The sequence below is a fragment of the Osmerus eperlanus genome, chromosome 1, assembly GCF_963692335.1.
Source record: "Osmerus eperlanus chromosome 1, fOsmEpe2.1, whole genome shotgun sequence".
NCBI lineage: Eukaryota > Metazoa > Chordata > Actinopteri > Osmeriformes > Osmeridae > Osmerus > Osmerus eperlanus.
This window is the reverse complement of record NC_085018.1, coordinates 18,220,827-18,247,240: the sequence shown is the minus strand read 5'-3', so window position 1 is coordinate 18,247,240 and position 26,414 is coordinate 18,220,827. Positions and strand designations below refer to the sequence as shown.

Sequence of the window (26,414 nt, the reverse complement as noted above, 5' to 3'; positions counted from 1 at the left end):
CAATCACAGGATTAAGAACAGCAACCAAACCATTTACTTTATAATGAACGCACCATATTGCTAAATTAAAGATTGCTCACTGCGAGCATAAAAGGAAAACTTACTGCGGTACTGTATTACTGTAAAAGACCAACCGTCATTTCTAATGACTGTAACTGATAAAAGTCTGTTGACAGTCGGTCTCCCATCAGCCTTTCTTACAATTATCTACAAAAGTAGCTAAACGCTACAAAGACTTGTGAAAAAACTGGATCCGCTAGCGTTTAGACCAGGGCTCTTCAATTAGTTTGGAGCTGGGGCCGGTTCTTGAAACTGAGGCAAAGTCAGGGGCTGGAGGATATGAGTAATCACGGTAACAAATAAAGAAATTACAACAACATACTGAAGGAGTCAATATATTCTATTTTGTAAGTGCATATAACAACATATGCCCAAGAGGCCTTATAGGCCCAAGGATTCAAAAATCAAACCAGGTGAGCAATAACCAAGCCATATTAACAGACAATTGGAGAAAATGCAATTAACTAACAAAAATGGAAGACTAAGGGCGGTGGGGGCCCCTGGGCTTGGGTCATTTTCGGGCCCTACCAACTATACATGACTTTAAATAGAACAAAATGATACATACACAAGCTATATGTATTTAGAGCTGCACGATTCTGGATAAATTGAGAATAAAATATAGATCACGATTCTGAACAAAACAACTAAACAACATAACATAATTTATGTTAATTGCTGAAATCTATTTAAAATGTTTAATCAATCTGAATTATAAAAAAAATGATATAGAATGCATGATTCAACTACTCAAATACTTCACTTGTTTCGTGGATGAATCAGCATTTTTGAACGAATCTCCGGAATTAACGATTCAATGACTAAATGTTCCCCAATGACAAAACATTTTTTTAAGTTATTATACCATGGTCTGGGTGAATACTCGATTCTGATTGGCTGCAGCCAATCAGCCAAGTAGTTCCAGCAAAACTGTTCACCGTTCTAAATTATTGAGCTGGCTACATTGTATGAGCAAAGAACATCTTTCCTTGGTATGAGCCTGTACAAAGTGTCTGAAATAAGTAACAATAACATCAGGGACGCAGTCACGCAGTCAAAACCTCCGTTTACAATTTTGAGAAACTTTACCAAGCTAACATGTAATTACAACAATGAGTGACTTCAATATTTATTTTAACCTATTTGGAAAATGTTACTTTTCTGAATTTACTGTGTCAGTCAGTGTCACGTAACCGCTCATCTCACATCCCATTCGATTCACCTCGCTAGTCAACCTAGCTCTACTTCAGACTGCGGCCAACACATAAAAATCTTGATTTGATTTGGGGACAATGACATGGCTAGATTGCTGGCTAGTCTTGTTGTTAAACATACTGTCAAATTATAATGACTGTTTGGAGAATATGTCAACTTTGATACAATCATCTCACATCCATTTGCTATTCAACCCGCTACACATGCTGCGGCCGTACTGTAGCCTAGTAGGCTACTAGCTAGTATATGGCCGATACCTTGTTCGTGAAAACCTTGATATTGATTTGGGGACAATGACATGGCTTGTTAGCTAGCTAGTCTTCTTGTCAAACATATTGTCAAATTATATTTACGGTTGTCAACCGTACACAATGTTCTTGTCTATGAATCTTGCTAGCATAACTTATATATGTATAACACCAATAAATTGCCAATAATGTAATAAAGTTCCTGAGCCGATAATGTAATAACTTAGGCCTATTACGTTATTGGCTGGTTATTACGTTATTGGCCTTGTAATATGTAATAGGCCTATGTAATATGAGCCAATAATGTAATAACTGAGGTATCACTTTATTTTATCTTCAATTTCTGGAGAGAAAGTGTCACTCATAGCCTTAATATTGCATCTTGCAACAGATGCTTAAATATCCGACCTTACAGATACCCCTCCACCCTCAAACCCCCCTCCACAGGAGGCCCTAAGGAGCAATTAAGAGTCAATTTGTATTTATATCTCACCTTTAGGGTTCTAGTACTCCGTGTATCCAACTCTTTGACCATGCAGGCGCTTTGACGGAGTCGTGAGTCTTTAAGTTCTGCGTTGCAGTTTTCAGTATGGTTTTGCAATTCACCGCCTGAACGGGGCTGCGGGAATGAGTCGTTATCTGACCCAGTGTTTCCCAACCTTTTTTCAGTCATGGCACCCTTAGAAAAGTTTCAACATTTTGTGGCACCCCCCCCCCCCCCCCCCGTTCGTAGAGTCGTGACAAAACCTTGCCGCGTGATAACCATCGAACGGCCGTATGTAATAACAAGCTCTGATGTTCCGCTCCCATTTCCTCGCATAAAATCGAAAATAGTCGGCTCTTCAGTGGGTGTGCCTTCATGAAATTAACTAGGCCTATATCTACTGTTCTTTCCAGTACATCAGAGTTCCTTCGGGAGCGTCTTTGGTACCAGTGCCTACCTATGTAAAAAGCAGTGAGTGGCTTTCACATGTAGGTTTTGCGCTCTGACTCTGCAAATGAAGCCCTTCGTGCTCCCCGTCATGGCAGCGGCCCCATCAGTACATGAACTGTGACAGTCAATTCAACCCCCCCCTGTTCAAGATACTCTGTTGTCGCACAATATATTTATTCTCCCGTTGTTTTGTCAGGCATTGATTTACAAAATAAAAAAGTTTCTCATATGCTGTCGCCATCTACGAATCGAACATTTGCCAGGAGCTGAGCGTGCGTGCCCACTAATGTCAGTCATCCAGCTACAAGGAAAAAAATGTTGGCCTTTATTTGAGCGCAAAATAGTTTTTTGAGCTTTATGTAAAATACACATAGCCGTTTTTCAAAGGGGCCCCCCCCCCTGGAGCCAGGCCCGGGGGTGGGGCACGATGGCGAGCGCCTGGTGGCCGGGCCTTTTCCCATGGGGCCCGGTCGGGCACAGCCCGAAGAGACAACGTGGGACCCCCTTCCAGTGGGCTCACCATCCGCAGGAGGGGTCATGGGGGTCGGGTGCAGTGCGAGACGGGCGGCGGCCGAAGGCGGGGGCCTTGGCGGTCCGATCCTCGGCTGCAGAAGCTAGCTCTAGGGACGTGGAACGTCACCTCGCTGGCGGGAAAGGAGCCGGAGCTGGTGCGCGAGGTAGAGAAGTTCCGGCTAGATATAGTCGGCCTCGCCTCGACGCACAGCATCGGCTCCGGAACCAGTCTCCTTGAGAGGGGCTGGACTCTCTTCCACTCTGGAGTTGCCCTCGGTGAGAGGCGTCGAGCTGGGGTGGGAATACTTGTTTCCCCTTGGTTCGGCGCCTGTACGTTGGGGTTCACCCCGGTGGACGAGAGGGTAGCCTCCCTCCGCCTTCGGGTGGGGGGACGGGTCCTCACTGTTGTTTGTGCTTATGCACCAAATGGCAGTGCAGAGTACCCACCCTTTTTGGAGTCTCTGGGAGGGGTGCTGGAAAGCGCTCCTCCCGGAGATTCCCTCGTCCTCCTGGGGGACTTCAATGCTCATGTGGGCAATGACAGTGAAACCTGGAGGGGCGTGATTGGGAGGAACGGCCCCCCCAATCTTAAACCCGAGCGGTGTTTTGTTGTTGGACTTCTGTGCTAGACATGGCTTGTCCATAACAAACACCATGTTCAAGCATAAGGGTGTCCATATGTGCACTTGGCACCAGGACACCCGAGGTCTCAGTTCGATGATAGACTTTGTAGTCGTGTCGTCGGATCTGAGGCCGAATGTCTTGGACACTCGGGTGAGGAGAGGGGCGGAGCTGTCAACTGATCACCACCTGGTGGTGAGTTGGCTACGATGGTGGGGGAAGACGCCGGTCAGGCCTGGCAGGCCCAAACGTAATGTGAGGGTCTGCTGGGAACGGCTGGCAGAATCCCGTGTCAGAAGGAGCTTCAACTCCCACCTCCGGGAGAGCTTCGATCATGTCTCGGGGGAGGCCGGGGACATTGAGTCCGAATGGGCCATGTTCCGGGCCTCCATTGTTGAGGCGGCTGACCGGAGCTGCGGATGCAAGGCGGTCGGTGCATGTCGTGGCGGCAACCCTCGGACCCGGTGGTGGACGCCGGAGGTGAGGGAAGCCGTCAAGCTGAAGAAGGAGGCCTATCGGACTTTGTTGGCTGGTAGGACTCCAGAGGCAGCTGATGTGTACCGGCAGGCCAAGTGGAATGCGGCTTTGGCGGTCGCGGAGGCAAAAACCCGGGCGTGGGAGGAGTTCGGCGAGGCCATGGAGAATTACTTCCGAACGGCTTCGAAAAGGTTCTGGACCACCATCCGGCGACTCAGGAGGGGGAAGCAGTGCACTGTCACCGCTGTATATGGTGGGGATGGTGCGCTGCTGACCTCGATGGGGGATGTCCTGGATCGGTGGAAGGAATACTTTGAAGACCTCCTTAATCCCACCAACACGCGTTCCGACGTGGAGGTAGAGTCTGGGGACATTGGGGGGGGCCCTTCTATCTCTGGGGCTGAGGTCGCCGAGGTGGTTGAAAAGCTCCGCGGTGGCAAGGCCCCTGGGGTGGATGAGGTCCGCCCGGAGTTCCTTAAGGCTCTGGATGTTGTAGGGCTGTCTTGGTTGACACGACTCTGCAACATCGCGTGGACATCGGGGACAGTGCCTCTGGACTGGCAGACCGGGGTGGTGGTTCCTCTCTTTAAAAAGGGGGACCGGAGGGTGTGCTCCAACTTTAGGGGGATCACACTCCTCAGCCTCCCTGGGAAAGTCTATTCAGGGGTGCTGGAGAGGAGGGTCCGTCGGATTGTCGAACCTCGGATTCAGGAGGAGCCATGTGGTTTTCATCCTGGCCGTGGAACTGTGGACCAGCTCTATACCCTCGGCAGGGTTCTGGAGGGTGCATGGGAGATCGTCCAACCAGTCTACACATGTTTTGTGGATTTGGAAAAGGCGTTCGACCGTGTCCCTCGGGGGCTCATGTGGGGGGTGCTCCGGGAGTACGGGGTACCGGACTCCCTGATCGGGGCTGTTCGGTCCCTGTACGACCGGTGCCAGAGTTTGGTCCGCATTGCCGGTAGTAAGTCAAACTTGTTCCCGGTGAGGGTTGGACTCCGCCAGGGCTGCCCTTTGTCACCGATTCTGTTCATAACTTATATGGACAGAATTTCTAGGCGCAGCCAGGGCGTTGAGGGGTCCGGTTTGGTGACCTCAGGATCGGGTTGCTGCTTTTTGCGGATGATGTGGTCCTGTTGGCTTCATCGGGCCGTGACCTCCAGCTCTCACTGGAGCGGTTCGCAACTGAATGCGAAGCGGCTGGGATGGGAATCAGCACCTCCAAATCTGGGGGGTCAGGGGTCAGATGGCTGAGCGGTTAGGGAGTCGGGCTATTAATCAGAAGGTTGTTGGTTCAATTCCCGGCCACGCAAAATGACATTGTGTCCTTGGGCAAGGCATTTTACCATACTTGCCTCAGGGAGAATGTCCCTGTACTTACTGTAAGTCGCTCTGGATAAGAGCGTCTGCTAAATGACTAAATGTAAATGTAATGTAAATGTAAATCTGAGGCCATGGTTATCAACCGTAAAAAGGTGGAGTGCAATCTCCGGGTCGGGGAGGAGATCTTGTCCCAAGCGGAGGAGTTCAAGTATCTCGGGGTCTTGTTCACGAGTGAGGGAAGGATGGAGCGCGAGATCGACAGGCGGATCGGTGCGGCGTCCGCAGTGATGCGGGCTCTGCATCGGTCCGTCGTGGTGAAGAAGGAGCTGAGTCGAAAGGCGAAGCTCTCTATTTACCAGTCGATCTATACGTTCCTACCCTCACCTATGGTCACGAACTGTGGGTAGTGACCGAAAGAACGAGATCGTGAATACAAGAGGCCGAAATGAGTTTTCTCCGCAGGGTGTCCGGGCTCTCCCTTTCAGATAGGGTGAGAAGCTCGGTCATCCGGGAGGGGCTCAGAGTAGAACCGCTGCTCCTCCGCGTCGAGAGGGGCCAGTTGAGGTGGCTCGGGCATCTGATAAGGATGCCTCCTGGACGCCTCCCTGGTGAGGTGTTCTGGGCACGTCCCACTGGGAAGAGGCCCCGGGGAAGACCCAGGACATGCTGGAGGGACTATGTCTCTCGGCTGGCCTGGGAACGCCTCGGGGTCCCCCAGGAAGAGCTGGTGGAAGTGGCCGGGGAGAGGAAAGTCTGGGCCTCCCTGCTTAGGTTACTGCCCCCGCGACCCGACCCCCGGACAAGCGGAAGATGATGGATGGATGGTTTTTTCAATTGTTAAAACGTTGTCTAGTGAAGAGTTTTTTTGTTTCAGCCCCTTACGTTTCTTAGCCTGGTTTTCGATCGTTATATAGTCTCTACTAGCTAGCTTTCGATCTCAGTGTCACTGTCGAGTGTAAGCGAGACAAAGGGGGCGCGGTAATGGCTGCACAGACGTTCATTTGGAATAGACCAACCGGCATTGTGGAAATGGGGGACGGCCAACCGTGTCGCTCAATCTTCTGCCGACATTTTATTGGTAGTTAAATTTTTTTTACTAAATCAGCAGTGTCATAGGCTTATATAGTTATGTCCCTCCCTCCCCCCTCCCTCCTTTCCTCCTCCCTCCCTCTGTCCACAGTCCTACTGCTACAGATTAAAGAATATATTGTGCTTAGTAAAGTTATGCATTGTGCTTATTAAAGTTCTGTCTTATGAACTTAGAAGTGTGGTCAGGCATAACCCTTGTGCTGCCTTCGGGTCACATGACCCAAAGGTTCATAACGAACCATCGTTGTGTTTACTCAATTTTACCCAATACAAAAACAAATAAAAATAATTTTCTTTTAACCTTCGCAATGTGGGGGGTCTGAGACAGCCCAACGGTTAAAAGAAAATGCTTCACTTTGTTTTTGTAGGCGGTAAAGTTGTCGCAATATGACGGTGGGTCACAATGACTGATGGGTCAGAATGACCCGAAGATAACACAAGGGTTAAACATTGGGTCTCACACTGAGTGTGGGAAGCAGGCTGTTATTTGTGTCTCTATCTCTGCATTTTCAGAAACAACCTTGAAACCGGGTGGATGGCACCCGAGCAGGTGGGACGCGTAGGCAAGAACAAATCCCTGATGCACGAGAGAACAAGCTCAACCCTCTTTTCATACTTGTGTTTTAATTGCACTGTATATTATATGCTGGGGCAGGGAAAGATAGCCAGTTGGACTTTGTGAACCAGCCCAAACTCTGTTGCGGGTAGGGAAACGTAGACAACCCCAGAGCTCTTTACTTGTTGATTTCCAACTGCTGCATTAAAGCTGATATTATCGGATCTCTGCGACTCCAGACCACTCTTTCTAGAACACAGGTTTGTGTCATTGAATACAATCATTACATATTGGAATAGACACAAAGATTTTGAATCCTTCAAGATACAGGTGTGCAGCCCGGAGTGCTCCCGATGGCCAGTACGCTACTGGTTGAAGGACCTTTACACGGCACCCCTGCTATCATCAGACGGCACCCCAGGGTGCCGCTGCACCCCGGTTGGGAAACACTGATCTGACCAATGACAGCCCTGCTGTCTCCATTGGTCTCAGTCGCCTCGACTGGTAACATTTTTTGGAGGCACACGTCCAAGAACCAAAAGAGGCAAGCCTTCACAGTAATAACCAGACGGTGATATGACAGAGGTGGCATCCAAACCAAGAGTCGACACAATAAGGAACTGAACATTGAACATTTGTGATGCTCTCTGGAGAGTTAGGTGGTCACCTACATATGTGCTATGGTGTGCCATCCTCTGTATATAATCCTCCCATGCTTCCTCAACATACTCCGAAAGGGGTGTCTCATCCATTCCATTTGGATGAAATGTTAGGTCAGCAACTACTTCTCCACGCAATGTTTCTGCAGAGCAGAACATTCCAATAGTGGCCAATTGATCAGAAATAGCAGCAAATTGGCAGCTGCCACCAGGGGTCGGGTCAAAGCGAATGTTCAGGTTTATTGATTCAAAATCCTCCAATCTGTCCTTATGTGAGTAAGGCATTCCCAGGTCCATTTGTACAACTCTTTTGGACTTTGGGCGCTGCTTTTCTTCTTGTCTTGTCACACTGGTCACATCAGAAACGGTGAACCATTTTTGTGTTGGAGTGGGGCTATTTGGCATTTGAAACTCAATTTTGTATTTGTGCAACTTTAAGTTTCTTTTCACAACAACACCTGGTATCACAAGATGTTTTTGTGAGACTTGAAAAATATGTCAACACAATTTACAAATGTACAAATATGTTTTTATTTCACGTTGAATTGGCTAGACTTGTCCCAGGGACAAGCCAGTGTTGAGAGTAACTTCCCTGAACCCCATGATGTTTGAGGGGTCAAGAGCATTGCACCATTCTGTCAGTGAAAGGTCAAAGACGTGTGGTCAGGGTGGTTCCTGGGAGACACAGCGAAACCCCAGGTTGGAAGCAGAGCTGTCTGGGGTGTTTTGGCTCCGGGCTGCACACCTGTATCTGTAGCAGTAGGACTGTGGACAGAGGGAGGGAGGAGGAAAGGAGGGAGGGGGGGGACATAACTATATAAGCCTATAACACTGCTGATTTAGTACATCACAAAACAACAGTTGGTCAGAAAAAAAGCGGTTGACACATTAATATCCTAGTATGTAATTGATCTTACAGAGACTGGAAATATCTGAACCACATACCAGTACACAGTAACAGTGTAGTGTGTTGCTATCTACTAAACAGTGTGAATGACGGCCACGTTCACCTTGTGGCACATGTACGAGCCTCCCTTCTTCACCTTGTCTGTGCCTGATGGTGGGCCTTTCTACAAAAGAAAGAGGTGACATGAGAACACCTTCATCAAATGGATGGGACATGAACTGTGTGTGTGTCTTACTGGGTTGTGCTGTCTGTCTGCAGTGTGGTGTACAGACCACCAGTCAGATGTCCACTCCCAGGCATTTCCCACCATGTCGTATAGGCCATAGCCATTGGCAGGAAATGACATCACCTGCAGGAGGAGTCACACAGCTGAAAGTGTGCTTAGACCTTAGTGGGATAAATTCTACAACATACTGTAGCTGTCAGTATTTGCACCCATTGAAGAATGTTACTATAATGTTATCTCAATGTAATTCACTGGATCTAGTACGGCTATGAGCTGGTTTTGACACATTATCATGAACTCCAGATTTCTATTCAAATCTCCATCACCATTAACTTCTGGATGTGGATGAATTGGAGGTCAACTTCCTGCTTCACCACTATAGCCTCTGGGTAAAAGCCCCCTCCCCACCTCTCCTCTCTTCCCTTAATCCCTCTCATGTCCCTCCATCTTGTATTCTTACCGGTGAGGTTTTAATGTAACCATCCTCTCCAGAGTTGTGTGTGGGGAAGTCTCCCTGCCAGAGGTTTGAATAGTGTTGCCCTTTAGGTGTCAGCTTGTTTCCCCAAGGATACAATCTAAAAACAGGAAGAGGGGGTCAGAACAAGCAAACAGAGACACATGCACACAATGAAGACAACCTACCTGTCCTTCAGGCCACCCCTGCATGCGTGTTCCCACTCTGCCTCTGTGGGCAGTCTCTTCTGGGCCCAGGAGCAGTACGCCACAGCATCCCTCCATGACACATGCAGTACAGGGTGGTCCGTCCTAGACCCACAACCAGATTCACTGTCCAGAACGGTACCATGAACAGAATAACTGGCATGTGTGACCACCAGGTTACATTTCTACTGCATATGCAACATTCAAATCCAACATTTCTACTCTAATTTGAGGATAAGACTAGATGTGGGATTGTGCTAATGGGCTTCCCTTGTTCCCAGCTGTCACCTCTCACCTGTCTGTGATGCTGGAGTCTGGGCCCTCAGGGTGCTTCCAGTCTGCCCCTTTGACAGGCAACCACCAGGGGGCAGCAGCAACCTGGCGACGGGGAGAGCATATGTCCAGCTACAGTGCAATACATACAGTACACTGCAGAAGCAAACATAACTTTGCAGGACATCACGATGCGGTGAGAGACACACACACAACTCCTACACTTGTGTAAACGGGGGACCAGAGTCACATTCCTGAGACTAAAATGTTTACATTCGAATCTCTCACACACCCCCATTCTGAGACGGCCACCGTGTCCCTCTAACTGTCTTACATCAGCTTATCTCTCTGTCTCTTATTCCTTCTTTTGAATTCCCCACCCTCAGGCAAAATGTATGCCCCGCTCTTTGTTCACAATATATCCCTAGAGTATTTAAAACATTTACACATTGCACAACTGACTAGGCCACGGGGTATGTTTGTAAGAAGGGATATACACACAGGAAATTAGCAGGCACCGATTGGTAGCTGTTGCAATGTGGCTTAAACCAACAACCATCCTTATGGGGGTGTTAAGTTTTAGTTTGCTCTTGTTTTCATTCTCACACAGTTAAAAGCCTGTGATGTCAAAGGTAGTGTGTTATCAAATAAATATGTCCAGGCATCATCCAAGGCCATTTGTACTTGGACTTCACTAAACCTAAAACTAGGTATTTTGAATAGACAATGTTCACAAACAATCACAAAGGCATCATTGATAACTCAATAGATGTGCTGCAGTAAAAGATAAAAGGAACTGTTTAAAAAACCCTAGGCTAGAACAGGAAGTAGAAACCAAGTCCAACTTGTAGAACAAAAACAAAGCATGTGAACTTTTCTCCCCGGCCCCCAGTTCGCTCAGTCTCCATGGCAACGGCCAAGAGTGGACGTCCATCTGTGAGTGATTACAGGGTAATATGTGTCCCAATATCCTCCCTCTCCCACAGGCCCTAAGGACTACAGCACACACACAACCCATGATGCAAATATACACTCAATGACATCACTGAACTGATCTCTTCAGAGTGAAGCGTGTTTAGAGTGCTGGGGTGAACATCTTGTTTGACATATTATCTTACAAAGAACTTACAGCTTGTGAGATTTGGCTTTTGGTTGCCTCACTTAACACTCCATCGAAAACAAATGAGTCTCCAAATGTCTCTGCCTGTTTAAAAGACAGTTTGAGAGATGAACAGAACAGTCAGTCATATTTACAGTCTACCTGTTACACATTCAATTAGCAATTTAATGTATTAACTCCTTACCTGTCGTGTTAACACTGTTAACCTGCTGTCATAGAAACTAATTAACTTCTAAAAATGATCTCAGGGTAGGTATGAAAAGTTGAAATATGCAAGGGACAATGTACCTCAGTGACATAGCCTGTGGCATTGATAAAACTCTTGAACTGGTGGTTTGTGACTTCATGGATGTCCATGAAGAAAGGCTCCAGGTTGACACTGCGCTGGGGTCCTTCCCCATCCGGCGGGATGCCAGGGTTGTCTGTGCCCATCAGGAACTCTCCTCCAGAAATCAGGACCATCTACAGACAATAGACAGAGATGATCTAAGCTCACAGACATGTCACAGACAACAAATCATAAACTGAACCTCAAAACATCTATCAAATGACTACAGAGTGTAGTGAATGTACGATAGTTGCAGAACTAAATCTCAGCATGGATGCAAACTTCTTTCATCATTTTCTATGATTGTCGTTGTGGGTATAATCTAGTCACTGATTAACTGGCAGACCAGTAGCCTATGGCTGCTAGCATTCAGTTGCTAAATCAAATCACGTTCATGTTGGACCATACTGTACAGCATTTATTCATCATACCTGACGGTCAGAAACTGATTTTTCTCCACCTTTAGTACTGAGTGTTGGCTTCTCATTTGTGGTTTGTAAGTATTTGACAGCAGGGTCTTCAGATGCTTGACTGTCAGTTGTCACAAGCACATCTCTCTTCAGGTTGTGACAGCCACAGCTCTGTGCCTCCGGTTCTGTCGGGGTTGCATCATTCGATCTTACTTCAACAACCTGAACAGAAGCTGTACAAATCATAAAAAAAAACGCATGAAACGCAACATAGCATAACATTTTTTGCAGTAGACTTAGATCGCATCTACTTCCGCAATCGGCATTGTCACGTGATTAGTCATGCTGCAACAACGCAGCTGTTAAATTATTGTAGTGTGATTTTTAAGGAAAACATTTTACAGAAAATGTAAGTCTGAATTTTTCTTTGCTGAAAATGTTTTATATTTAATTCAGTGATGCTTTTGTGTTTTGAGACTGTATAGGACTTACAACGTTTTCGTTTCATTTGCCTCCGTTTTCCATTGTGATTTTACCACCACTCATTACACTAAAGTGGCACTTGCTTAGGCTACATCTAATTTAGTTAGGGAACGTTCAGAAGTTTGAAGTTTGTTCTTAGCGCAACAAACCAAAAAGAATGTAGCTGGGAATTGTAGTCACGCAAGACCACTTCACTTGGAGTTCATCGAGGGCGGCTCTACTTCATGAACGGCATTTCCCATACAGCAATGCTGGCAGGCTTGATCATCTGTGAAGGTACGGGGTTCTGAGCGCTTTAGTATGCTGCCGAGCGCAAGGCTTTCGTACAGGGCACGGTGATTGAGCTGTCAACAAATTGGACTCAATTCGTGGAAGAGGTCCCAAATCATGGATTAGGTGAAAGAAAAATTGCGGCAATGTTCTCCTTTTGACCCAGTGCATATATAACGTGTCCACGCACCCATCTCAGCGAAGGTAAAGTTTAACGAAACTCTTTGCAGTTGAACATTTTTCATTATGTACCCTAGGCAATGTTGCTGTTAACGGAGAATGTTGCACTGTAGCCACTGTTAAATAACATTTCCAGACTTCGGGGATTATTTGTTTTCTTTTGTGCGTCGGCTGTGAACAAAGTACCCACCACAGGAAAACTCGTCTGAAAATGAATGCTGAAATGTTTTTATTTCATATTGCAACCAGACATTGACAGCTGGTTCATCCCTGACCAGTTTAGGGATTGATGTATACTTTTAATTAATCTGTTGCCCCCTGTAAGACCATTTAGCCTACTTCATTTGGGTGTGTTGAATAGGGTATCTAGGACTACATTAATATAACTTTACCCTGGTCCCGGAGGCTATTGAGGTTTGGTCCTAATATAATCACAAGAGATTCTAGCAGGCTAAAATGATTATTTGATTCAGGTGTGATAGTGTGGCCACATCAAAATTAGGCCCATGTCAGGACCAGAGTTGAATAATACTACAAAGCCCTGCATGCAACCTATAGCAGAGACATGGGTCATTTTAAGACCACATGCATAATGCATGGAATAATGTAGTAAGTTATAGTAGGCCTATCTAGGTTCAGTCACAATATAATTTCAGCACTTACTGTCAGACCTCGTGCAGGTGCATGACCCTCCTTTTTCTCTACCTCCCATAATCATTAACTCTTTAGCCCACCTAGCTACATACAAATGTTTCAGACTGTTATCTGTATGGGATTCCATTGCGCTAGGGAACTGGAATTGTGTTGTGCGGCCCATGGAACACTGGAGGGAAATATGAAATGTCATGTGTCGCTGTTTTGCCAAAACATTTGTCATAGATGCCTAGAATAGAATTCCGAAATCACACTACATTTGTGTAATAGGCATGCTACAGATCTTTTGACTCAGTCTTTGTGTTAATGACCTTATCATTGAGCTAAATGTGTTTGTAGGTTTGCTCTTACACAGTTCTACTGGAGAAATCTACAGTAGAATAGTCACTTTTTTTTCACAGATTTTTTTCTGTGTGTCGAAACATTGATCTGGCCTCTCTCCTCCAGGTGTACACCAGTGTGTGAGACATGTCCGATAAGATGTCCAGTTTTCTGCACATCGGGGACATCTGCTCCATGTATGCAGAAGGTTCCACCAATGGCTTCATCAGCACCCTGGGGTACGTTCACCTTCCAACAAGCACTTCCCACAAGACCACTACTAGTACAGTCAAAACCCTGCTGGACACTGACATCATACCTAGTGTCTTAAGTCTTTGGGTGAAGTCTTTATTTGGGAAGTGTTTCATGGCATGCAGGGCTAGCGTAGGTGTAGAGTGTGTGTCTGAGGAGGGGGAGGGGTACTCACATGGGTCAAATTGTATTTTGCAGTTTGCTCACTTAGCAACACACAACCCTTTCAGTAAGATAATTTGAGTACACTGAATTACATTGTGTTGTGTACCAATGCCTCCTGACTTGAGAAGCATCATTGGATCAGTTAAGATAAATTTAGATTGATCTTAATAAAACAGCCTTTTATTGATTAGGCTCTGTGCCTCTATACTAGGTTCCTGGGAAGTAACGACACTGGCAGATGGGACATGCTCGACACAGTAACATTGCATAATACAAGTGTATTAGTTCAAGACACACAGGGTTCTGAGTTAATGCTGTGGGAGGAGGTAGATAGTGAATCAGGTGGATGAGAGATGGTAATGCTATGCTAGCATGGTTATCTGCTCAGTGTCCCAGACCCCCCCAGCTCATGAAAAATGGATCGACCCACAGCTCAAGCTGAGTCACAAAATGGACCTTGTGGCCTTTCCACTGTTGCCCACACACACACAGACACAAAATATGAAACACAATGTATTGCACATACTTGACAATCACAGAGGCATTCACTTTCAAAGCTTTAACTGAGGGCATTATGCTGTAAATGACAGCATTATCTACATCCCAGCAACAAAACATGGCTTGAGTAGGCACAAATAGGACTGTGGCATCTTCCCTGGGGTGTACTGGTCTCCAAATCTCTATCTTAGCAGCATTCTTCCACCCCCAGTAACTGGAGATGAGCTTGTGGGCAAAGCAAAGGTCAGAAATGTGAACAATGTAGTTGCATTGGTCTTTGAAGTATGTTTTAATGGGTTGTATGACCAGAGGGATCAGCTTTTAAATTGGGTGTTTACAGTCCAGATAAGTTACTAATAGAATTAAGTGGATACACAGTATCAACAGGGGCATTTTAACACACACACACACACACACACACACGGTTGAATAAAATGACAGTGTACATTCCAGAGTGTGCCTGTCCAGTGAAGTTGTTCTAGGTGGATCATAGACAGTGCAGACACATCCATGTGGGCATTCCATAGGAAACTGCAAAAATAGATGTGGGATCTGGCCAGGTTACACACCAATGTTATTCTAAATCAGTGAAAGCTAAATTTGTCTCCAAAAATGCTTGGCTTTTTTCTAGCTACCTAACCCTGACTGATTCCATTATTATGTGTGTGGGTGAATGGTTTAAGGGAGTCTGGGTCAACTGTGCTGTCCAATGGTATGAAAACAGTAATGCATGAATGTAATTTTGTATAAATTGTGTTTTGTTGCTTGGCTTCACAATGTCCAAGTACACTTTGTTTGATGGGGGTTCTTTTGTAACCTGACATGCCAGATGGTTTGTTACACATAACCACCTGGGAAGTCTTCCTTGGAAACTATTTGGAATAGGGTTTGGTTTGGCAGGCACTTCTTGGCAGGTGATTGGATGAACTATCTGCCTATCACCATCTATCATGAGCTAACTTCAACCATGCCCATAGCTGCCAGTAGTTCCTCCATTGGACCCTGATTGGTCCAAACCACTGTGGTTTGGGCACAAACGAATAACATGGAGCTTGACAAGATGGATTCTTGCATGGTCTTGATCTTGCGAATCCAGCTGTCTCACGGGGTTAGGTCATTTCTAAAAAAAGAAAACAAACAACTTGGCCAGGCCTTCATCATCATGCACACACACACACACGTACACGTACACACACATACATACGTACTGTTATAGTTTTAGACCTGAAGTAGCCTACATCCTACATTAAACAGATACACTATAGTTTACAGTTTTGTTGGTAGGATAGTTTAATTTCCTTTAACCCTTGTGTTATCTTCGGGTCATTCTGACCCATCAGTCATTGTGACCCACTGTCGTATTGCGACAAATTTACCTCATACAAAAACAAAGTGAAGCATTTTCTTTTAACTGTCGGGCTGTCTCAGACCCCCCACATTGCAATGGTTAAAAGAAAATTATTTTTATTTGTTTTTGTATTGGGTGAAATTGGGTAAACACAACGATGGTTCGTTGTGAACCTTTGGGTCATGTGACCCGAAGGCAGCACGAGGGTTAATGCATTTATAGTGTATGCAGTTCTCTGCCTATGGTTGACAGCCAGCTTTGTGTGCCCCACCTACAGCTTGGTGGATGACCGCTGTGTGGTCCAGCCTGACACTGGGGACCTCAACAACCCTCCTAAGAAGTTCCGAGGTAAGGAGATGGACACACACAAACAGTGGATATGGCCTTCGATGAGCTCGACGTCATCTGTGTAAAGCCAGCCTGTTACATAGTGGGCTCTGTGAAGATGTCTGAATGTATTATGTTGTGTTTCTCTGGAGATAGCCCACAATCTGTTGGACTTCAAACAGTACTGCTCTCTTTGATGCTGAAGCGTGTGTGTGTGTGTGTGTGTGTTCCTTTGTCCATGCGTTTCTGATTCAATGTGTGCATGCATGCATGCATGTGTACAAGTATGTTTGTCTGAGTACACCTATGACTTGGACATTTGCTGCAGTTGTTGACGTTACCCTTAGTACAGGAAGTAGGAGTCAGCTGACCCAGTTCAGAGATTGGTGTCCTCGGGGAAAGTCATGTTGACATCACAGCTGATCATTTTGTGTGGGGCTGCTGTGTGTTCATACAGGCATAGCTCTGGCTGTGAACCTGTCATAGCTCTGGCTGTGAACCTGTCTGAAGTCCTTGTTTTGTAAAACATACTGCAGTGGGAAGAAGAGTGTTCAGTAATACTGAATGGCATCAGAACTTCATAAAAGACTCGTCATTCCACATGTCTATGTCTGTGCCTGTCTGTCTGTACATGTGTGCATGCATGCGTGGGATAAAGTCAATGAATGGCCGGGGTGGATGTTAATCAAACTTGAGCTGGAGAAAAGCTTAAGACAAGAATGGGGGGGGGGTGCTGTTTCTCATATTTAGATGTATCTTATAATGTTACCTTTTGCAGCTTCAGGGTAGTTGAGGAACTTCTTTCGTAGTTGATTTGGAGACTTGAGTCATGTCCAGAAACAACCCTCGTCTTGAAACACGTCTGAGGTTTGAATGTGGAACCCAGCTGCTAGCTGATGAAAAGCATGGTTGATCAGAGGGCAGAGTGGGCCTGCTACAAATATACATCCTTTTCCAATCCTTTTTAGATCCGCACAAGTCTTTTAGGGTTATTAATGAACAGGGCTCCCTCATGTTCGACAATGTCACCTGTAATGCTGGGAACAGGCATACATGCTACTGCATAAAATATGCTGTAATTGCCACAACACTCACTTGAGTTTCATTAAGACATGCTCTCTCTACCTAGACATGATATGATCTCTTGGGAGGATGTTTTTTTTTTACGAAACAAACCAGAAACCATCCTATTTATTTAAACACTAACTAAATATTGAAAACTATTTAGCTTACAGTGCTGCTTCCACAAGTTTTTTTTCTGTCCAAGTGGGTTTAGGAAGTGCTTATTTGAGACATCCTGGTGCCCGCCCCCTCCCCCCCCCCCCCCCCCCCCTCCATTTTGGAGTCCCCTGGGGGTGAGTCCAGTCCCAGGCTGGTGCGGTGTTGCTGCTGCTGCAGGTTTCTGGGCCTGGACACAGCAAAATAATCCTCCACAGTTGAGGCCTCTGGCTCACAGCCGGACTGGTCTTGTCCAGCATGCCTTACAGCAGAGGTATGCTTACCATTTCCTCCAAATGTAAGCACAAGCACTTCATGCGTGCATCAATGCGCACACACACGCGCACACACACAAACACACTAGCTTCTTAATGCATAATCTTTGTTAATATCACCAATAGTGACAAAATCTAAATTCACCTCCAAAGCAAATCCTCAGTTTGAGCAGGTCCTGTTACCTTAATGCCCAGTGAGTCTCTGGACAGTACAGGGATGTCTTCTATGTACCAACTTAACAACCCAGTGACCTGTTGCTCCAGCCATCTTGTTCAGTTCTCCAGTAATCTCCGAGGCCTCTGTCTTGGTCAGATCTGTGTCAGACGTTGGCCCAGCGTATCCATGCCAAAGGGCTAGACAATGAGTTTGTTTTCTATCAAACAATGTTTCATTATGAATGTCCTCCCCCCACCTGAAGCTGAATCCCAACAAGACAGAGCTAATCTTCATCCTTGCCAGATCCTCCCCGGCACAGAAGCTCTTCATCACCAGCATACTGTAGCAGCCTCTCACTCTGCAGGAAACCCAGGCATCGTGCGCCATGACAACCTGGAAAAACACTGCCTGCATGACAGGAGGATTCATCCCTTTGACTATTGAACACTGCTATCCTGATTGTCGATTTTCTGCTGCACTTTCTTCATACACTATTCACGCATCACTTTGGATGAAAGTGTCTGCTAGATTAATAAAATGTAATGGGGGCAAAAAATTATCTGTGTGAAAATGAAATGTTGAACTTGTAGAGAAAGGGGTTGGATAGAGGACATTCATTGTTTGTTGTAAATATGAAAAGCATGTGAGAGACATAAGCATTAAGAGTTGTTGTTTATAATGTCATTATTGTCTGTTGTCTTCTTCTGCATCTCCTTCTTTCACTTTCAAGTTATTTACGTGAGTGTGCACCGGGTCATTACATAGTTCCAAGGTAACAAAGTCACATTGGCATTAGAAGCACATGGTCTGTAGACACACTTCATCTGACCTACACCTGCTTTCAGAAGCAGTGGTTTTGAAGAGACCCTATTATGGTAATGTTTATTTTCTGGAACTTTCTGTTGTAGAAGATGGTTGAATATGTACAATGCCATATATCTTCCTCCTCTGGTTACCTTTCCCACAGAACCCCTGATTAGGTTTTCATTGATGAGGACTTTCATCTTGAACATCCTGTGTCCATTGTCTTGCTGAGCTAGTGGGGCCTCACTCCTGTGCATCCTCTGGCTCTGCTAAGGCAGTCAGATGCTCTGAACTGTATGTGTTTCTGGTACAGGTGCACAAACACAACACATAGGACGTGCTGTGTTGTGTCTATCGCTGCCAGGTCTTTGATATACCTCGTCTTTGATTGGTTCTTCAGGCGGTGTTTGTTGTGATGTGGGAGTCCTGAGGACCTCTGTTCTGAGAGGCATGTCCTCAGTGCTATAGCTGACCGTGGTAGCTGCTGGGTATCAGTCGTTTCTATGAAATAGTTATTGGGTGTGCTCAAGCCTTCGGCGAGAGCACAACCTTTGTTCTCTCACATAAATATTATTATTATTCTTTTTGCCCCCCTAAAACTCAGTCAATATTTAGCCTACATAGACAACCTAGGTGTCAAAAGTTTCGTCTTGGTAGCGATTGAGTTGCTTCTATTGGGATTTACGTTCCGTTGCATGGTTTAGGCTCAAGTTACGTTTTTGTGGCGAAAAGTGAAGCTAACGGTGGCTAATTTGCTAGCCACAGTCACTGACGTTACTAACGTCACGAAAACACGCGTGACTACCTTTGGCAGAACATTGGTTTCGCATCTGTTAACTTGGGGGATAGCTAGGCTAACTATAGCTTTACTGCAAGGCAGCTGCAGAAACGCCACAAGCAAAGAGGCCAGGGTGATAACTATTTACTCATTTTACTTTGTGATATGACACACAATTGTGATGTGTAATGTACAATATAAGCTGATATTATTAAGGAAGTACATCTATTTTCGGAAACAGTAGTCTACTATTTCACTGAAGTATTAGCATCATGACATTAGCCTGTGTTGCCCGGGCAACACATACTACAGTGGTCTATGATGTAGCGTTATCTGTTTTCAATCGTTAAAATAAACATTCCTCACATATACATTTTCGTTGTAGGATTTATTATGACATTAGTAAACGATTTGTTGGTGAAATTACCATTGCCTGTGGTTTCAAACCAGTGTACTGTAGCTCACTGCAACGCTGTAGCCTACGCGAGACACTACAAAAACATCTACACAGCTGTTTAGGAAGTCAAACGGCGACAGAACATGTTCGGCACTCCCCTTACTTAAATCAAAAGTCTATCTAACTACTAACCTGAACTTCATTGCCACAGCCTAAACGTTGTCAATCTGTTCATGAAAATAATTAATTTCAGCCTAAACCGTACAACGGAACGTTAAATCCAATTCAAACAACGCAATCGCTACCAAGACGAACACAGCAGTAGTCTAGTACTGTACCGTAGTAGTACAATTTACCGGGGCAGCTTTTCCACACAGTTACTGACAATGATCGCTACCAGTGAGCTTTTTATGAATGAGCGATTTTCCACTAAATAAATGTCAAGCTTATTTACGTTTTGGGGGGCATATTTTCAGTTAGCAGATGGTACTGTTTGAATCGCGATTCCATCTTCTACTGCCGTGTTAGTCGTAGAATAATCTTCAAAGGGGGTTCTTTATTAATGAATGAATGCAATGAGTAGGCTAAATGCCTGAAAATATCACGAGAAGGGAAAACTTAAAATGACGTTTAAGTCATAGAGATTAGGTCAATTTTTACACCGGTCTGCCAAATGTATTCGTTTTGATTCAACGATGAGGCAGCCTCTTGCAGGGGAAATAAGACATCTATTTCATTCTACACTTCACTCGTATTTTCAGTTGTAAATGAGCAGCAAAAAAAAAATGCTTTTAAATCTATGTAATCTTTATAAATAAGTATGCATTTTTATATAAAATATACAGAAATATCAGTTGTAAAAATGTCATTCAAAAACGGACCCCTGTGCAACCGACGCAAGCAAGCACACCCTACAATTTCCCCAGAAATTGTACCCTCTCTAGTTTTGATTGATTCTTGTTCTGTACAGTAGTAAAGTTCTTATTTCCTCATGACTTCAGTCCTGTTGGTTTCCAATACCACCGTTTTCTCTCACACAGTTTTTACAGAGAAAAGTGTATCCGTTAGTGACACACTGTAATTGCATTACTTAGACTAAGTGGCTGTTTATTGTTTAGATTTTGCTCATTCAGATTGTCCAATGCCTTACACTGTCTTGCATGCTTTAAAATAAAATCTATGCAGTTCAACAAGCAGGACCATTTTCTACCCTACCCACTCTACAAGTTCTATGTTGTGTGTGTGGGAGGAGCACTGACATGGTTGTCATGGTGCTGGTGTGATGCGTGGGGTTCGCTTAGTTTGACTGTTCCGGGTTGATTGACTGGGTTGTAATCCTGGCTTCCTGATTTGACAGTCAGTAGGTCATAGTCCTGTTCCAATATGCTGACTTTTCCCATGTGCTGAATATCCTGGAGAAGCAGCAGAAATGCTAAGCTAATGTGTTCATGTTTGTAATCATTCACTGGACCAGTTTAGTATGTCAAACCAGATAACTATGTTTTTATGTCTCCTATTCTCTCTCTTAAATATATGTAACACACTGTGTTGTATGGGATTTTATATGGGAGAATATGTGTGCGTGGATATGTGCATTTATATCCATCTTATTCTCAAGTCTTCCTTTCTGGTTTTGGAATAAGAGTGGGAATTCTTCAGTCCTCACAGAATTCCTTGTTGTCTTTTGCAGCTGACTGGCGAAAAGAGGCCTCTCATGAGAGGCTCTCCCAAAGCCCAGCCTTCAGCACAGACTGTTTACCTGTCACACACACCATGCATGGCTCTCACTGTTTCTGACCGTGATTGTACTCTTCTATATGTTCTAATTATAGGTAATACACAATCTGTAACAACAAAAAAGACGTGTGTGTGTGTGTGTGGGGGGGGGGGGGGGGATCTGGGGGGGGCAGGAGTGTTCTTCTACATTCTGCATTCCATTGGCTTTGACTTCATGACACCAAATAGTTTGATCAGATCCTGGTAGACAGTTTATCAGCCCCATCTCCAAGAATGGAAATTCCTCTGGAGACACACACACACAAACCCACACCACACACACACACACACACACACACACACACACACACACACACACACACACACACACACACTGAAAGAGAACAAAGCTGGAGGAGATACTGTAGATCACTGATCCCCCCTGGCTTGTTTCATTTCTTCCTCTTCCCTTTTCTATCTTGCATTCTCTCATTCTCTCTCAGCCTGCATATGAGCTTGCTTCTGTTTTGGGAACTGAATGACTTGAAGAATTAAGGCAAGAAGGATAAGAAATTCTTCATAGTTTGTAGAGAGAGCAGAGGGAGAAAAGAGAATAACATGGGATTGCAAAAAGCCTAAAGGGGGAATGGATGACAGGGAGTCCCCTCTCTCTCTCGTTCTCTCTCTCTCTCTCTCTCTCTCTCTCTGTCTCTCTCCCTTTCCTTCTCTGTCTCTCTCTCTTTCCTTCTCTCTCTCTCCCTCCTTTGCGCCGTCATCCCACTCCCCTGTTCTGGCTGCCCTTATTTGGTCACGTAGCTGCCTCTGCTGCTGGAGGAGAGAGGAAGGGGGAGGATGGACACATCTTTTCTTTTTCTTTTTTTTTTTCAGAGGAGAGATCTGATCTGAGGTCAGAGAGAAAAGCCAGGCCTTGAAGAGTGGGGAGGTAGAGGGGCCCATGGGTGGGCAGTACTTCACTACTCCTCAGAAGATCACAGTAACAGTAACAGTATAGCTGGCCAGCTATTCTAGATCAGTTCTGAATCGGTGGTTGCATTAGTTGATCTTGGTGTTCCAGCAACAGCATGCGTGAACAGCTAGTTGAACATTTCATAAGAGGAACTCTGGGAAACCACATGCAAATGCACCACAGTGTAAGAGACTGTTACTCCCAGGCCAGTCTACAGCCTATTGTCTCTATGGAAATGACTGGCACAAGCACAATCCTGTCGACACAGCACAGGCCTGAGCTCACACCCAAGCACTCACCTCTCATCTCACAGCCTGACTCAATCTCAACACAGTACTGCAGTCACTGATAGCACACACTTTACTACTTTCTATCCCTTTCAGGAACCGGATCCTAACTGTAGCTAACACACATACACACACACCCTGTGCTTTCTGTACATGCTGAGATGACTAGCTGCATCACTCTTCCACCACTGCCTGTCTTGTGTCCTTTGATCTCAGACTTATCGTGATGGTGACCTGATGCAAATCATGTGTGCAAACACGTGTCACTTACTGTATCAACCACAGTGTGGTGAATTTCATTCATTATATGAACAATGAATTTTTGTGATCTATAATGATGGTGTCTTCATATTCACTGGCCTTCTTACAACCTCCTGTGTGCCCTCTCTGCTGTCAACTCATCTGGGTTTGGCCACAACTCTTTGTTATCTTGCGCATTAGTTCACACCAAACATGAATTGATATAAATTAGAAAATTCTCTTTCTCTCTCTCCCCAGACTGTTTGTTCAGGCTGTGTCCTATGAATCGCTACTCTGCCCAGAAGCAGTTCTGGAAGGCAGCAAAGCCCGGAGGGAACAGCACCACAGACACAGTCCTGCTCAACAAGCTCCACGTAAGTGACATCATCCACACCTAAAACCCTTCACTTCATCTCCACCAGTACACGTACCACAGCAACTCCCGGCCGCCCACACCTAAACATGACTCACTGCAATGCTGCATAATAAACAATCAGCCTAAGTTTTTGTCTTTATTGTGCAGCTTTTTGTCATCCCAGAACTCCATATGTAACAGACTCTGGTAAACACATTGCTCTTATGGTACTGGGGGGGGTTTCCAAGGGAGAAGACATTTTGCTCCCACTCACGTTTAAGGGGTTTTGTAATGGGGGATTAGATATTAGCAGAGGTAGTGAAGGGTTCAAGTCCTTTTATAGACATTTCTGCAGTTTACTGAAGTTTGTCTACTCTCTGCCGTCCCACCTTTCTCTCTCTCTTCCCCCCTCTCTCTTTATCTCAGTTTTTTCTCTCTCTCTTTCTCTGATCTAACACAATATTTAAAGCTGTCTGGTATCTGACTACAGTGAGAACCATAGATTGAGATCACTCTCGTGTTACCATGGTGATGCTGCTGAAGGAGTTGACAGGTTTCACTGCTAACAACACACATATTGTTGTCGTTGCACACTTAGAAATCCCTACTCTCCCAGCCAAGTTGTTCATGCATCATGTGGCTGTGTTAATACTGACAGTCCTTCCTGCCCCTTCTCCCTTTCTTGCATAGCATGCTGCAGATTTGGAAAAGAAGCAAAATGATTCTGAAAATAAGAAGCTACTGGGAACAGTGATTCAATATGGGAACGTCATTCAGGTTGGTTTGTGTGTGTTCAGTACAGTGTGTGTAGTAATTAGTTATGCAGGATAAAAGGCCCAAGAACATTCCTTGTACCTTATTGCTGGTATGTGTTTGTAAGTTCTCTGTTGAGAGCCATGTCATCAGTGGAGATAATCCCTGTCACAATGTTTAACAACAACTCACACATCTACTCTCACCGAATATGTCAGACCAAATACAGACTGAAATATGTACCCACATCATAGCCACTCATGAATTCAGGATTATGCCGACTTTGGGAGGCTTTGTTCCCTAGATGAGGGGACCATTCCAAACTTGGAGAGAAGTGAGACACAGTTCTGCCTACTCAATGCGTTCATGTGGTTTGTGTGTGTTCATAAATAGATCAGGGAAGTGGGAGGATCTGAAAACTGTTCTGAAACGCCTGAATGCTATTCTGAAGCAGTTCTCCGCTCTGTGATTCCAGCTGTAACCTTACCATAATTTCTAACACAACTGCTCTCCTCTCAGCGGGCCACTGGCTCAGTCACGTTCAGTTAGGATTCATAGAGACCATTAATAACTTTATCATCCGCATCCCACCCAGCCATCATCCATCCATGTTTAAACACAGAGACACACTATCATCACTGTAATCCCCCTTACTGTAATCCCCCTTAGCCTGCACTGCCTCCATCAGGGGGCTCTTGTGTGTGGATGTCCTGGACATGCCCCCAGTGTTGGCGCACCTTAAAAGCTTTGTTCCTCAGCTGCTGCACCTGAAGAGTAACAAGTACCTGACGGTGAACAAGCGTCTGCCGGCCCTGCTGGAGAAGAACGCCATGAGGGTGATGCTGGACACGGCCGGGAACGAGGGCTCCTGGTTCTACATCCAGCCCTTCTACAAGCTGCGCTCCATTGGAGATAGCGTGAGTCCCTAACCTGCTGGTGGTTAAGACTCAAACAAAAGCAAAACTACTTTGGTTGTATGGGTACAGGCCAGGCCAGCTCAGAAACATGAGCATGGCCCCAGTTTGTGTGTGTGTGTGTGTGTCATGCCTGATCCTCAGAGAATAGGTCCAAAGATAGTTTATATTGAATACATTATTTCATCTCAATGGTTGTGTCTTTGTCGCCAGGTGGTTATTGGAGACAAGGTGGTCCTGAACCCTGTGAATGCTGGACAGCCTCTCCACGCCAGCACACATCAGCTGGTGGATAACCCAGGGTGCAACGAGGTGGGACTATCCCTCTCTCTGGGGGGGGGGGGGGGGGGTGTATTAGAGCCCAACTGCAGGTTATTAAACACTACTGCATTGTACCTCAGTCCGCCACATTTGTATGTGTTTTGCATATAGCCGTGCAGCTTACCTGACTACTGTAATCCTCTTCTGTGTGTCTGGTTTGGGAATTTAGCCTAAAATCTCATACAATTCTGTTTTACTGTCATTGTTTCAGGTGAACTCGGTCAACTGTAACACCAGCTGGAAGATAGTCCTGTTTATGAAATGGAGTGATAACCAGGAAATCATTCTGAAAGGGGTTTGTCTCACAGAACCTGTCATTCCACCAGTCAGCCCACTTTCTCCTTGTGTTAGCAGAAACATGCTCTTTTTCCAGGTCACTCTCACGCTCTCTTTTCTGGCATGGGACACTTTCCCTTACCTTATACTGAAATATAATACGGAAAAGTTCAGTGAACAGGAATTAAAGCAACATCCGAGGCATTCGGTTGGTTGAGGTGCAGCCTGGTATAACCTGTAGTAAACCAGCTAAGGCAGAAAACACTGAAACTGTCATCTGGTCTGTTGCCAGGGCGATGTAGTGCGGCTGTTCCACGCTGAGCAGGAGAAGTTCCTCACCTGTGACGACCACCGGAAAAAACAATATGTCTTCCTCCGCACCACAGGACGCCAGTCAGCTACCTCAGCGACCAGCAGCAAAGCCTTATGGGAGGTGGAGGTGAGCAGGAAGTGATTTTTCTCTCCCTTTGCATGGGGCCGATTGGATCTAATTCTCATACTGATTAAGTAGAGGGGAGATGGTGTGCAGTTGGATGGCCACACATGAATAGCTACATCTGTTCTCAAAAAAGGAAGCTGTCAGTGAGCATCACTGACTCATTCAAATGAAACCGCTTCTATTTTGGGGCCATCAATAAGTGTACAGACATCTGTTTTGTATCAAATGCCTTCTAACCTCTAACTTGTTATGATAATGAATGTTATGTGAATCAAGGTGGTCCAACATGACCCGTGTCGGGGCGGGGCTGGCTACTGGAACAGTCTCTTCAGGTTTAAACACCTGGCCACTGGCCACTACCTAGCAGCTGAGGTCAGTCCCTTCACCAGCCTGTCTCTGG

At 45.5% G+C, this 26,414-nt stretch overlaps 2 protein-coding genes across 3 annotated transcripts in view; one reads left to right on the top strand and one right to left on the bottom strand.

Moving 5' to 3' along the window:
- Positions 1–8,202: 8,202 nt before the first annotated feature.
- sumf1 (sulfatase modifying factor 1) lies at positions 8,203–11,963 on the bottom strand. Of its 2 annotated transcripts, none has more exons than XM_062466155.1 (9): positions 11,641–11,963; positions 11,170–11,343; positions 10,891–10,965; positions 9,784–9,866; positions 9,471–9,614; positions 9,289–9,403; positions 8,838–8,951; positions 8,706–8,765; positions 8,203–8,460 (listed from the first exon to the last, which is right to left on the bottom strand). In XM_062466155.1, exons 1-9 carry the CDS (start codon positions 11,899–11,901, stop codon positions 8,359–8,361), a joined length of 1,128 nt encoding a protein of 375 aa, XP_062322139.1. In that variant the 5' UTR covers positions 11,902–11,963; the 3' UTR covers positions 8,203–8,358. The 2 variants fall into 2 exon arrangements, with proteins under 2 accessions (XP_062322139.1, XP_062322147.1); XM_062466163.1 differs by having other exon boundaries at positions 9,471–9,593.
- A 456-nt stretch (positions 11,964–12,419) lies between these two features.
- The window catches only part of LOC134023779 (inositol 1,4,5-trisphosphate receptor type 1-like), a 62,173-nt gene continuing 48,178 nt past the window's right edge, over positions 12,420–26,414 (top strand). The window contains exons 1-10 of the mRNA XM_062466144.1: positions 12,420–12,576; positions 13,654–13,766; positions 16,068–16,138; positions 23,215–23,330; positions 24,002–24,088; positions 24,823–24,981; positions 25,192–25,290; positions 25,511–25,594; positions 25,868–26,014; positions 26,291–26,386. Of these exons, the coding sequence (XP_062322128.1) occupies positions 13,675–13,766; positions 16,068–16,138; positions 23,215–23,330; positions 24,002–24,088; positions 24,823–24,981; positions 25,192–25,290; positions 25,511–25,594; positions 25,868–26,014; positions 26,291–26,386 (951 nt within the window). The 5' untranslated portion in view covers positions 12,420–12,576; positions 13,654–13,674. The remainder of the gene's footprint in view (positions 12,577–13,653; positions 13,767–16,067; positions 16,139–23,214; positions 23,331–24,001; positions 24,089–24,822; positions 24,982–25,191; positions 25,291–25,510; positions 25,595–25,867; positions 26,015–26,290; positions 26,387–26,414) is intronic.

Bases quoted from the DNA above. Each gene is read 5' to 3' on its own strand.
- sumf1 (XM_062466155.1), bottom strand. From the start codon at position 11,901: ATGTTATGCTATGTTGCGTTTCATGCGTTTTTTTTTATGATTTGTACA. The intron at 11,344-11,640 runs GTATGATGAATA...TATTGTCTGTAG, and splicing joins AATCAGTTTCTGACCGTCAG to ATGGTCCTGATTTCTGGAGG. The intron at 9,404-9,470 runs GTAGGTTGTCTT...TCCTGTTTTTAG, and splicing joins AGGGGTGGCCTGAAGGACAG to ATTGTATCCTTGGGGAAACA.